This window comes from Marmota monax, unplaced genomic scaffold, assembly GCF_021218885.2.
Source record: "Marmota monax isolate L192 unplaced genomic scaffold, Marmota_monax_Labrador192_F-V1.1 WCK01_AAM20220418_F8-fsc00353, whole genome shotgun sequence".
Classification (NCBI taxonomy): Eukaryota; Metazoa; Chordata; class Mammalia; order Rodentia; family Sciuridae; genus Marmota; species Marmota monax.
In genome coordinates this window covers 483,225-495,458 of record NW_026692700.1, presented here as the reverse complement: position 1 = coordinate 495,458, position 12,234 = coordinate 483,225, and the positions used below count along the sequence as shown (strand labels likewise).

Below are 12,234 nucleotides of genomic sequence, written 5' to 3'. Positions count from 1 at the left end.
CAGTGAGGCCACCGGTAGAGTCGAGGTCTGGGCTTGGGGCCACAAGGCCACCGCTGGTTCCTGGGTGACCTGCCCGGTCTTCTCCAGCTCACGTCACAGGGTGCTGGCGCTGGCCGGAGGTGCCCCGAGCTGCGCTGGGGAGGCCCATCCTAGGGTCCACGTGCGCACGTGGCTTTGCCGGGTCTCCTGTGGCTGGGCAGGCCCTGGACCCTCCCTGACCTTGGCCCACCTCAGGGGTGCCACACCTCGGATGGACGTGCCACTCCCACCCGCCCCCAGAGGATGCCTTGGCGTAGCCGGGTCACCCAGACCCAGGGCTCCCTGACCGCCGGGCTCTTCCTGCCTGCGGACCGCCCTCCGCGGTGTCGGGTCCGGTTCCTTCTCTGGGCACTTGCAGGCTCCAGCCTGGGGTGGAGGGAGGGTTTCGGCAGCGCTGACGGATGGCCAGGACAGCCTCAGCCTGCGGGCTGCCTGCTCCTCCAGGTCCCAACGTGAAGACCTGGGCTCCCCTTGTGGACAGGAGAGGAGCCACCCTGTCAGACCCCGGGCGGCCGGAAAGGAGGTGCAGCTGCCCCACCAGAGGCCCTGCCCATGGCCCTGCTTGTGGCTCACCGCAGCTGAGGCCGGTCCACACGGGAGGGGCGTCAGCTCTCTCTCCCTTGGGCCGGATGCTAGTCCACCACACGGGGAGACGACGCTGTACTGTCCCCTCATCATCTGGTGGACACTGGGTTGTCCCCTCCTCCGGGCTGCAAGGGGTCCCCCAGGCACAGGGCAGCCTCTCGGGCACCAGGTGGGCCCTGTACCCCCAGCCCCCAGGGACATAGCCCCTCAGTGGAGCAGCGCTGCCCCAGCCCCTGCTGAGTGCCGGACCCGAACCTGCTCACGGCAACGAATCCACTTCCCCCCAGACCCCGAGGGGCGCAGGTCCTTAGTGCCACTCTATGGATGAGGAGGCTCAGGTCTAGAGAAGCGAGGGGTTGGCCGCAGTCATGGTGGGAGGCCCTCAGCCCCCAGGCTCTGCAATGCCGGCTGTGGCCAGAAGGCTGCCATCCGAGTGGCTTCTGGACTCTTGGAGAAGGCCAGCCTCTCCTCCCCACCTGCACCTCACCCTTGGGACGCTGGCTGCCTTCCTCAGGTCACAGAAGCCTGCAAAAAGTATTTTCTTTGATGGCCAATACGAGAGCGGCAGCCCCGACGCGCCTCCCAGGGGACAGGCAATCCCGGTGGCTGCCACCGTCCCCAGCTGCCCAGGAGACGTGAAGGAGAGGCCAGGATGCTGAAGAGGGTTCCTTCCCTTCCCATTAAGGTCATCGGCCTGGGGGACGGAGCCCCAGGGACCTTCTGGGGACAGGACCTCTCAGGCCGATGGACTGTGGCCACCAGGCTGGCAGATGTGGTGGCCTCCAGGGCCCAGACCCTGGTGCTGAAAGACCTAAAGGTATTGGGTCTCATGGGCAGGTCAGCAGGGGCCCAGCCTGTCCTGTGGCCTCCTGGGGGGGGCACTGGCTTCCCTCTAGAGCAGGTCTGTCCTTCAGACCCCCAGGCCCTGGCCGCCCAGTTGGTGCTGCTGACCACACCATGAAGACAGGCCCCATCGGATCCCAAGAACATGACCTAGAGAAGGACGGGAGGGATGGAGGATTTGGACTGAGGGCTGGTGGGGGGGGGGGGCGGGAGGTCACAGGGCTGCGGGCGGGGGGGAGCCAGAGGGGCCGCGGCCTGCTGTCCAGCCCCCCACCTGCCTGTGCGTTTGCCTGGGTTCCGCGCGCTCCTGTGCGCTCTGAATAAAGCCACTGGGGTTGAACTTCCAAAGATCCGCACTCACCAGGGCACCTGCCTCCAGGTGAGGTGTCCCCCCAGCCTCTCCCTTCCCTTGGGCTGCCAGTGCCGCTGCTGCCCGTTCCCAAGGAAAGTGTCCAGGGTGAGTTCTGGGCAGAGAGGCCTCGGAGAATGACAGGTCGGCTGCGGCTCGGAGAACCCTGCCAAGGGTGTGCATCAGGCAGCCCAGGGGGTGCAAAAGTGGACCAGGGTCCAGGGGACAGGCGTGGGCCTGGGCCCTGGCTCCAGCAAGCGCGGAGCCACTCAAACAACCTGCTTTTCCCCGACCCCTTCATAGCCCTCGTCACTGAGGACTTGCTGGGTGCTGGACGCTGTCCTGGGACCTGGCGGGACCCCAGTTTCCACATGAGTGGGCTGAGACGGCGACCCAGAGGCCACACAAGCACACAGAGTCACACAGAGGTTCTGTGGGTCTGAGCCCAGTCCACGGCTGCAGTCCACTGTGCTGTGCATCCATGACACAGCGGGATTGAAAGCCGATAACGGAAGGGAAGGGCGCGTGGTAGGCATTCCATAAACCACAGGTCACGGTGACGCTCCAGGTGCCCCCTGGCCCACCCAGAGAGTCCAGGCTTCTGAGGAACTCTAGGGCAGAGGCTGCAAGACTCCAGTGAGGGAACTGGGCAGGAGGCGGAGGACTGGCCACTGGCCCTGAAGACTTCGGCACGGAGGCAGGGACTCAGAGCAGGGTGCTGGGCGCTGGGTTCTCCCCAGGAGAAAAGGCTGTGGCTACATAAAGGCTTTAGAGTAGGTGCTATTCTACCCCCAGAAAAGCAGTTCTCCCAACGTTTGCCTCTGGATAAGGATCTTCTGGGCAGACACTGATGAACTGGACCGGGGGAGATTTGGTTCCTGGGCGGGACTGTGCTCCTCTCCCCCCTTAAGACGGGGTTTGGAGGCTGAGGCAGGAGGATCGCGAGTTCAAAGCCAGTCTCAGCAACGGCAAGGCGCTAAGCAACTCCGTGAGACCCTGTCCCTGAAAGTACAAACTAGGGCTGGGGATGTGGCTCGGTGGTCGAGTGGCCCTGAGTTCAAGCCCTAGTTCCCCAAAAAAAGGAGGCGGGGGAGTTGGAATTTTTCATTTAAAAAATCAAGGCGTCAGAGGAACGATCCTGCCACAGATGGATGCTGATGCAGGGACGGTGGGCGGGGCGGGCCCTCCCCGCGGCTCAGAGAGGGACAGTGAGCAGCCCCTCCCTGTGCCTGCCGACCACGCTGCTCCCTCCCCACCCTCTCCCTGTCCATTCCCAGGTCCTCCAAGAAACCCCAGCGCTGAGTAAGAGATGGCCTCTGGCTCTTGGCGGGAACATGTGTTTCCAATCTCCCTGCTGTCCAGCTCCAGTACCACTGCTCACCTCGGACCCTGCTGGCCGCCGGCCCCGCCCCACCCGCCCTGCTCAGCAGGCAGGGCCCGGCCCAGCCTGTCCTGCCACCCTCAGGCCTCTGGCATGCTGGCCTCCCCATCTAGGACCCGCCCACCCGCGGCTGGCCCTGAGTCCACCTCCAGCTCTGAGCTGTCAGTCCGCCCAGGCAACCCACCCCAGCAAGGCTTTAGTGCCACCATTGTCACACAGGCTGTTCCCACTCCTTGAAACGACCTCTTTGTCTATCTTCCTGCTCAGGGACGGTTTGTGCTGTAGGATGGGAGGGGCCCCTTTTGTTCCATCTCTGTCCGGCTCCCACTCAGGTCTCCTGGTTAAATGAAGGAACAGATGAGCTACAACCTTTAGATGTATACCATTGGGCCTGGTGTGGTGGCCCACGCCCGTGATCCCAGTGACTGGGGAGGCTGATGCAGGAGGATCACAAGTTCAAGGCCAGCCTCTGCAACTTAGCAAGGCCCGTTCTAAAGTAAAATTAAAAAAAAAAAGGACTGTGGACGTAGCTCAGTCATAAAGTCCCTCTGGGTTCAGTCACCAGAACCAATAAAAAGAAAGAGAAAGGCAGTGACAAGTGCCAACCTCTTCCCGTGTCAGGTGACTCCATCTCCACTGCACAGGACCCAGATCCCACGTGGGCCTCCCTAGTTCTGAGAGGAGCCTGCCTAGCCTTCCTCTGGCCAGGCCTTGTGCACGCACACTCCGGGGAAGTGTCCAGGGAGAGCAGCCAGGCAGGGGCAAGGGACACCTGGGCTGGGACAGAGGCCACATCTAGAGCATCCCTGCTGCCCCAAGGCGTCAGAACTACAGACTGACCTGGTAGCGCACCAATGGGCACCGTGAGCACCCGCCACTTCCCCTGGGAGCCCTGGCTCTGGGCTAGTCCTCCACACCTTCCCCAGGAGCATCGATGGCCACATGGCTCTGTGGTCAGGGAGCCGGGAATCGGGGCAGGGAATGCCCAGAACCCTGAGTGGTGGCCAGTCATCGCCCCGGTGCAGGGTCACCAGGACAGAGTGAAGGAGGAACCAGTAACCTGGGCGAGGCCCACTGCAGCCCAGGGCTGGGAAGGCCAGGAAGCCCAGGGCTGGGGAGGCCCACAGCAACCCAGAGTTGGGGAGGCCCAGGGAGCCCAGGGCTGGGAGGTCCAGGGCCCAGGACTGGGAGGTCCGGGAGCTCTAGGCACTCACGAGTGAGCCGCTGCCCGGGGCTCCTCCTTGGCACTGCGGCTCCCCTTGAGGGGGAGCAAGGTGAGCCGCCGAGGCAGAGCCCAGGAGCAGCCCCCAGCTCCAGAACTGGTGGAAATGGCCCAAGACACAGGGACTCACTTTCCAGACGCTGGCTCCTCCTGGCCTTTCCCCTGGCCCCCTGACCGAGCCCTTGTTGTGACCGAGCCACCCCAAACCTGCTCTCTCTGGCTCCGAGCTCCAGGTTGAGTTAGGGCCTTCAAAGGCTCTGCCCCCCCCCCCCGGCCCCCTGCTCCCCAGGAAGGGCGCTCCCCCACCTCCTCCCTAGTCCTGACGCAGGGTCCAGAGGGAGGGGGTGGGGCTGCGTCTGGAGGTGAGGAGAGCCTGGACCAGGACTGATGGCACTGCGGCCACAGGTGACGTCACCAAGAGCCTGAAGCATCCCCAGAGAAGAGAGAACTGGAGGGAGAGCAGCGGCGGGCGGGCGGAGGGAAGGCCAGGCAGCTCGCAGGAAGAAAAACAGGAGCAGGCCGAGGGGAGGGGGATTCTTGGGCACAGACCTAATCACAGCCCTGAGATTTACTGCTGCCGTCAGCACTGGCCCGCAGCCCACACCAGAAACCAGCCTCCCTCCTGTTTGGATTAGCGATGACATCACGGCCACGGGCCATCACTCCCCAGCACCAAAGGAAGCGGAGGACGGCTGGAAACCCGAGCCTGGGCCAGGCTCGCAGGCCAGGGGAACCTGAAACCACCAACAGGCAGCCCCCAGCAGCCCGCTGAGCCGGCGGCCAGCCCCTGGGCCTGCCCCCTCTGGGCCAGCTGAGACCGCTTCCTGGAGAAAGCCGGGACGGAGGGGCACTGGCTTCCCATCACGGCTGGCTGGCCTTGGTCCCCAACCCGCCCATGAAAAGCAGCACATGACCACACGCCCAGGGCCAAAAGGAAATAGTCTGGGCATGAGGAAATCAGAGGCAGGCGGGGCCTCCCTCCCAGGCCTCCTGCACCCGCCTGCCCGCAGAATGGTCTGAAGGGTCTCAGAGCCCAGGGTGGGGGCGGTGGGAGGAAGGCAGGTGGGGAAGGGGAGGCAGGCAAGGTGGACAGAGCCCTGGGGTGGGACCCCAGGGAGGCCACTGCCTGGGAGCCAGACTCCCTGGACCCTCCCTCACTCCTGGAGGAGGGCTAGGGGCCCTGCCCAAGGCCGAGGCCGGAGCTACCAGCCACTCGGATCAGAGAGGAGGCCAAAGGTGGTGTCTGGGAGGAGGAGCCACAGCGTCCAGCTCCAGAGCTGAAGCTGGGCTGTGCGGATCAGCACCCTGGGGAGGCCACCCTGTCGCAGCCATCTCTCTTGGGGCCAGGCATTAAGGGTTCCTGCTGGCCACCGGACACCTCCCTCCCTCTCATCCTCTCTTTCCGGGGTCAACCAACACAGGCAGTGTCAGGGCTGCTGCCAGGGGCTGTGACAGTTGTGTCCCACACAAGGGTGTCCAGGGGCCCAGTGCAGGCAGGCTGGCTAAGGAGGGCACCCTGGCTCACGGCTGCCCTCGCCCTGAGGGGCGCCTGCCTGAGGAGGGAAGGGAGAGGGAGACTGGAGGACAAGTGCAGGGAAGCCAGGCCCTGCCTCTCCTGCACGCCCCGGGGCAGGGGCAGCACACAGCCATGGACGCAGAGGAAGAGACCTGAAAGAGGTGGGAAGAATGACATCACCTGAAAGCAGACCCCCCCCCTCCCCGACAACGGGGGGCGGCCATTCTGCCTGGGGCTGCCCCAGGGCCGACCCTCCCCTGAAGGAGCTTTGCTGCAGCACGGTTGGGGGCGGGGGGAAGACCCCATCCCCTCCCAGCCACTGCCACCCAGGCACGGTCCTGCTCACCTCTGGGCGACACCTTTGCCTGATGGGTCCGGAGTCACGCAGATACTTTATGTCACATAAATACTACTCTTGGACCCTTTTTAAGGTCTTGTCATATTCCCAGCCTTTCCTCTGCCCCTGACATGGAAGGCAGCACGGGGTGACTCCCTCCGGGGCCTCCAGGTCCCTGACCCTCCTCTCTATGCACTACTGTTCGCTTTTCAAAATGGCGCCTCTGCCCTGGGCCTACTCAGGCCCAGGATGTCTACCCATTTCTTCATGCGTGACTCTCCAGTGAGGGCCGGGCACACTTTTGGGTGCTATTGGCAGTAGGTAGGGTGAGGCCAGGGACGCTATCCAACATCCTACAACACCCAGGTGGCGCCACACCACAGAGCACCATCTGGGCCAAATGCCAACGCACCAAAATCATGACACTTGGCCCCAACTGAAGGGCACTGACCATGAAGTTCCTATTAAAATGTCCTCGAACGTGTCCTCCATGTGCCCAGAGATGAGTGGACTGGACGGTGTGAGAACGGCAGCTGCCTGCAGCCCATCACGTTGACTCACGGTCTTGTCATCCTCAGCTGCCCCGGGTGAACAGCCCACCAGGGCTCAGCGGGGACAGAGACCACCTGCCTACTGTGGCCAAGCTGCTTGGTCCCATCCCCTGGCTGCAGAACCCCCCCAAGCAGCCAGACCCATGGACACAGCCTCCCCTACAGCTCCCCGCTCCACTGCTTCTGGAGCTCTGGACCATGAGCCTGGGGTCCACTTCCGGTTTTGACGCCTGTTACTGACGAGAACGTCTGGCTCTCCCGGAACCTGCCAGAAAGAGTGTGGGGGCTTCGCTCTGCTCAAGCTGTCTCAGGGAAGACGGCCGCGTGCTCAGGGGAGATGGATCTGATTCTGACTGGGAGGGGGGTCTGGAGAAGCAGAGCTCTTCCTCCCACTGGGTGGACGTGGTTGGTCTCAGCCGGGCTCCTGCCCCACCCCAGGGCAGGGGAGGCCCGGAGAGCACCCTGACTCTGTTCACCTGGAAGGAGCAGGCTGCAGGAGGCCTTGGCACTTCCTCCTGGCCACGGTCACTGTTTGCAGGTCCGCCCTGGGACATGCTTGCTGGGTGTGCTCAGACGGGGAGGGACGAACGCACAGTCCTGCAGGGCTCTGTTCTGGGAAAGTCTCTTTGAGGGGGTGAGAGTTCCAGGTGGACTGGTGTCCCTAGAGGCGTGGTCCGAGTGCCCGGAAGCCCCCTCCACAAACCTTTGGCATGTTGGCCTGGCAGCCTGGCGCTTCCCTTCTGTCCTGAGCATTCGGGGGAGCTGCCCCCGGGGACTTGGCCTGGCAGGCTGGGGTCCCCGATGTGGCTCCTCTGTAGCCCTCCCACCAACACTGAGACCAGAGGTGAAGAAGGCTGGACAGGGTGAAGCTGCAGGGGTGCCTCCCCCTGAGCCCTCCTCCCTGGGCTCCTTCTCTCGCCCAGGGGTGGGGTGTCCTGATCCCGTCCTCCCCCAGGTCTGTGCTGCTCTGAGCCCTGCTGGTCCAGGCGCACAGAACGTGAGAACACCCAGAGCCAGCTGGAAGCTACTCCTCAGGGTCAGTAGATTCCTTGGTTTCCTGGGTGGGGAATGGGAAGATTCCAGGAGGGGGAAGGGGTGATCAGGGACAGAGGCTGGGCCCAGAGTGGGACCCCGTGGGCAGCAGGCAGTGGTAGGTGAGTGGGAGGGCCAGCCTGGGTGTCTGGGATGCTCCCTCCTTGTCGGCCCCTGCTGGGGCCACCAGCAGGACTCTACAGCCTGGGGTCAGCCATGCACAGCAATCCACTGGGAAGGGTTGGTCAAATCATCACTCCATGGCAAGGAGGCTGGGAGGTCAGCACAGGGGCGTGTGGCTATGTCCTGCCTGTTCATGGTGCCTGCTCCACCCCCACCCTGACTTCCAGAAGATGTGTCAGGTCTTGCCCCTCCCTCCTCCCTCATAAGAAAGCACACGTCCTCCCTGCCCTCATCTGCCCTCCCGTGTGTCCCCTCCCAGCCTCTGACCATCCCCGGCCTCCACCCTCTTTCCTCCCTTGCCGAGGCCACATGGCTAGCCTCCACCAAGGCAGGACAGTCCTGCCTCAGGGCCTTGGGGTCTTTCCACCTGCTCTTCCAGAACCATAGACTTTGGAGTGTCCTGCTCTTGGGACAGTGTCCAGGGTACAATGGATGCTCAAATTATTTGAGGATGGAGCAGAAGAAGACAGGCAGGGAAGAGGGGAGAACAGACTGGGTGAGGGAGGCAAAGAACAGGAAACTCGGGGTGTAGATGCTATTTGGAGAAGACAACTCGGGAGGGCAGCAGAGGAAGGGGGTACTCTGCTAGCAGAACTGGGGTCAAGAAAAGGTTTGGGGAGAGGAGTGGGGAGAAAGGCTAGCCTGATTGTGTGCAGGTGGGGAGGCCCCGGGGAGGGAAACCCACAGTCCAGGTGAGGGTGGTGGCCAGCCTCTAGGGGAGGGTGCACTTCAGGCCTCTCTGAGCAACGTGCATGGGCCCTGCTCCTTTCTGGGACACCATCTACCCTGCCACCAAGGTGCTCATCACCTTAACATACACCGTATGAGCCACCGGTCTGTCTCCTAAATGGACAGGGGTCTGGGCTCTGTGAAGTTCAACAGCGTTTTCTCCAATCGTAACAAAAAAAGAATGAAAGGAAAATGAAGAGGTTACAGGCAGACAACTTGCAACAACTTCCCAAAAAGTTAGCATCAAACACCATTTCACCAACAGCGCAACTCTATTTTAGGTTAACAAAAGCCAAAAGTGACTTTAGATTTGTCAGGGTGCTAAAAATAATGACTCTGCCTTTTTAGCTTTTCCAAGTTGCCTGTCTGAAAGCCCAGGGAAGCCACAGGAGCTGCTTTTCCATGCCTGCAGCGTTTTCTAGCACCTCGGGGTCTAGCCAGCAACTGCTGTTTTCTAACAGTGTCCGTTTCCTGGGCTTCTGTCCCCCTAGCTGGGTTGCAAACCTGTGTGCAGGCCAGGCTCACTGACAGGTAGACAGGGGCCAGCCACCATCCCCTCTGTCCTCTCCTCCTCCACACCTTTAAGTCCTTGGCCCTTCCTGGAACACAGAACTGTTTGGGGAAAGTCCTTCAGATGTGGGCGAAGGGCGGGAACTCCGAGCAGAGGCTCACAGATCCTGCTAGCTCCTGGGCTCTCCGGCCCTCCCTTCTCTCTTGTTGGCTGGTCTGAAATATGGCCAGTTGAAATCCTGTTTGGTCCACAGTAACCCCACCCCTCACTCCCTCCAACAACTGGCTAGGCACACTGAAAATTCTAAGGCCTCCATTTGAAAAAAATAATCCCCCCGGAGTTCACCAAAACCAGGAGCCCAGGGGGAAGGGATGATGGGGAAAGGCCCTCTCTCCAAAGGACACATCCCTTTGCTCAGTCAGTGGCTACAGTCTGCCCAGGGGGAAGGAGATAAGGCAGTGTAGACCTGAGAGCCAGGCTGGAGGGGAAGGGTGGGCGGTGGGTTGCTGGGGCCCTCGAGGGACAGGTCTGAGTCTCAAGTCCTGGACAGGGCCCACCACACACCGCGAATCCGGCCATTTGGGGGGCGGGGGCTGCAGGGGGGCCGCGCGGTGCGGCCCAGGCGGTGGGTGCCAGGTGCGCAGCGCCGGGTCAGGGCGCGGGGCGGGTGGTGCGGGAGGCCCGCCGTGCCAGGCTGGGCACAACAAAGCCGGGGCTCTGGGGAGGGCCGGGGAGGCGCGGGAGGCGCGGGAGGCGCGGGAGGAGGGGTGCTGGGAGCGCCGGCCTGCACTGGCCGCCAGCCACCGAGAGGAGGAGCAGAGGATCCTCGGAGCGCAATAAAACGCCCGGCTCGGGCCGAGCCCGCAGCAAACACATCCATAGAAGGCAGTCGGGGAGCCGAGCCGGGCCGCCGCCGCCGCCGCCCCGCTTTCTTCTCCGCGCGCCCGCTGCCCCCGCGCCCGGCCCGCGCCGCCCGAGACAAAGAGCAGAGAAAGTTTGCGCGGGCGCACGGGCAGGTGAGCAGGGTGCGCCGGCCCCGCCCGGCCCCCAGCCCGCCGCCGAGAGCAGCCACCGCCGGGGCGCCGGCCCGCCGACCCCGGCCCGCCATGGGCGCCGCGGCCCACAGCCTGCGGCTGGCGCTCGGCCTCCTGCTGCTGGCGACGCTGCTGCGCCCGGCCGACGCCTGCAGCTGCTCCCCCGTGCACCCGCAACAGGCGTTCTGCAACGCAGACGTAGGTAAGCGGCGCGACCCCCGCCCGCGCGCCCGCAGCCCGCCCGCTCCCTCGAGAGTCCCGCAAGTGGACGCCCCGGGCGCACTTTCTCCCCCTCCCGTCTCGCCCTTTCTTTCCCTCTCTTTGCCGAGATGCTTCACGACCTCAAAATTCCATCGAAATTCCGCAGCAGCTCCAGCCCCAGAAAAGGGAGCCAGGGAAGGCTTGGGCTTGGGTTTTGGCAGGCGGCCGCCCTGGGATGCCAGCGCTGGGGGCGGGGGACACGACGGCGGTGGGGGTGACTGGAGGTCTGGGGACCCCGGGAAGAAACTTGCACAGGTGAGATGCGAGCTGGGCTTCCCTGGGCTCCGGACTGGGTGGGGACGGGATTCCCTGCGGGGGCTCCTCCCACCAGCCCCTTTTGGGGGCTCAGACATTAAGCAGGGGGCAGGATGGAAGCCCCTCATGCAGCGGGGTAGGTTCCACAAGCTTGAGGGGGAAGGCGAGAAAGACATAGACCTGGCTCCTTGCTGGGTGCCCTGGCCAGGAGGCCCCACCAACAGGACCTGGCAGGGACCGGGACCCTGAGTGTTTTTTTTTGTGTGTGGGTGACTTTTTTCAGGATGTCCACAAAAACTGAAGGCTTTGGTGACTGGAGGGGCACTGGGATTTGTGCAGCAAATCTCCATCACCCTGGGGACTCCTTGCCTCCAAAGGTGGGGCTGGCGAGCAGGAGGGGCAAAGTGGTCTGATCCACAGAGGAGCAGGAGACAAGTGGGCGAGTGCCGCAGGCGGTGCCACCCAGGCTGAACTTGCTGACCCCTCCAGGCCTGGTGCTAGGCATGTTCAGGTGCAGGGCTCTGGGCCTCGAAGCCCCTCTGCCTTTCCTTTGAATTTTGCTCCTAGTCAAGTGCCCTGTGCCCTTGCTGTGAAGCTGGGCACCTCTCACCTGCCCTGACTGAGGCCAGTGCTTGTCATCTCCTGGTGCCAGCAATGCCCTCTCCATGCCCACTCTGTGGCTCCTGTCCCCACCCCAGTTGGCCTGCCCAGCCTGGGAGTTTTCAGCAGCTCCTGTCTGTGGGACCACGTGGCTGAGCCACCTGGTGCAGGGCGTGGTGAGGGCTTGCAGCGTACCCTCCACAAAACCTGGTGTGGGGGCAATGGGCCTCTTCTCCAGTTTGACTTTGTTGTGCAGCAGGATTTGGGGGTGAAGAGAGGCTCCTCCCCACAAGGGCACCAGGGTGGGCTTCCTTGGGGGTGTCCCTGAAGTGCAGGCCTGTCCTGAGCTAGGCTGCATTTCTGATCAAGTCGTGGGGCCCAGAAGGAAACTGGCCTGTAGGACCTGGGGCTTGAGCAAGAAGCAGCTGAGCTAGGGACCGCCCTCCATGCCCCGGCCGCGTGGGGAGAATTTCCGGGCAGCCACTTCTGTCCTTGCCCAGCTGGTGAAGGCAGCCACTGCGCCGGGCACTGCTTTTGCTTTGGTTTGGACCAGGGCTCTTGCTTGTACCTCGAGGCCCTCTCCTGCCTAGATTCCCTGGCATTGGTGTCAAATTGTTGCATGGAATCATCATAAAGCCCCAACTTGTAACCCTGTCCCAGTACTGAGGCCCAGTCACACTGCAAAGCCCAGCCTGTCTGGCTCCTGTGGCCACTGTAAAAAAGGACCACAACTGGGGGACTTAAAACACGGGGATTTATTTGCCATGTTCAGGAGGCCAGAGGCCTGAAACGCAGATGTTGGCAGG

The 12,234-nt window shown here is 63.1% G+C and overlaps 1 protein-coding gene across 1 annotated transcript in view; it reads left to right on the top strand.

Annotated features, from left to right (window-relative positions):
- The first annotated feature begins 10,149 nt into the window (after positions 1-10,149).
- Timp2 (TIMP metallopeptidase inhibitor 2) overlaps positions 10,150-12,234 on the top strand; it is a 41,577-nt gene continuing 39,492 nt past the window's right edge. Inside the window, exon 1 of the mRNA XM_046446662.2 lies at positions 10,150-10,514. Within this exon, the coding sequence (XP_046302618.1) occupies positions 10,385-10,514 (130 nt within the window). The 5' untranslated portion in view covers positions 10,150-10,384. The remainder of the gene's footprint in view (positions 10,515-12,234) is intronic.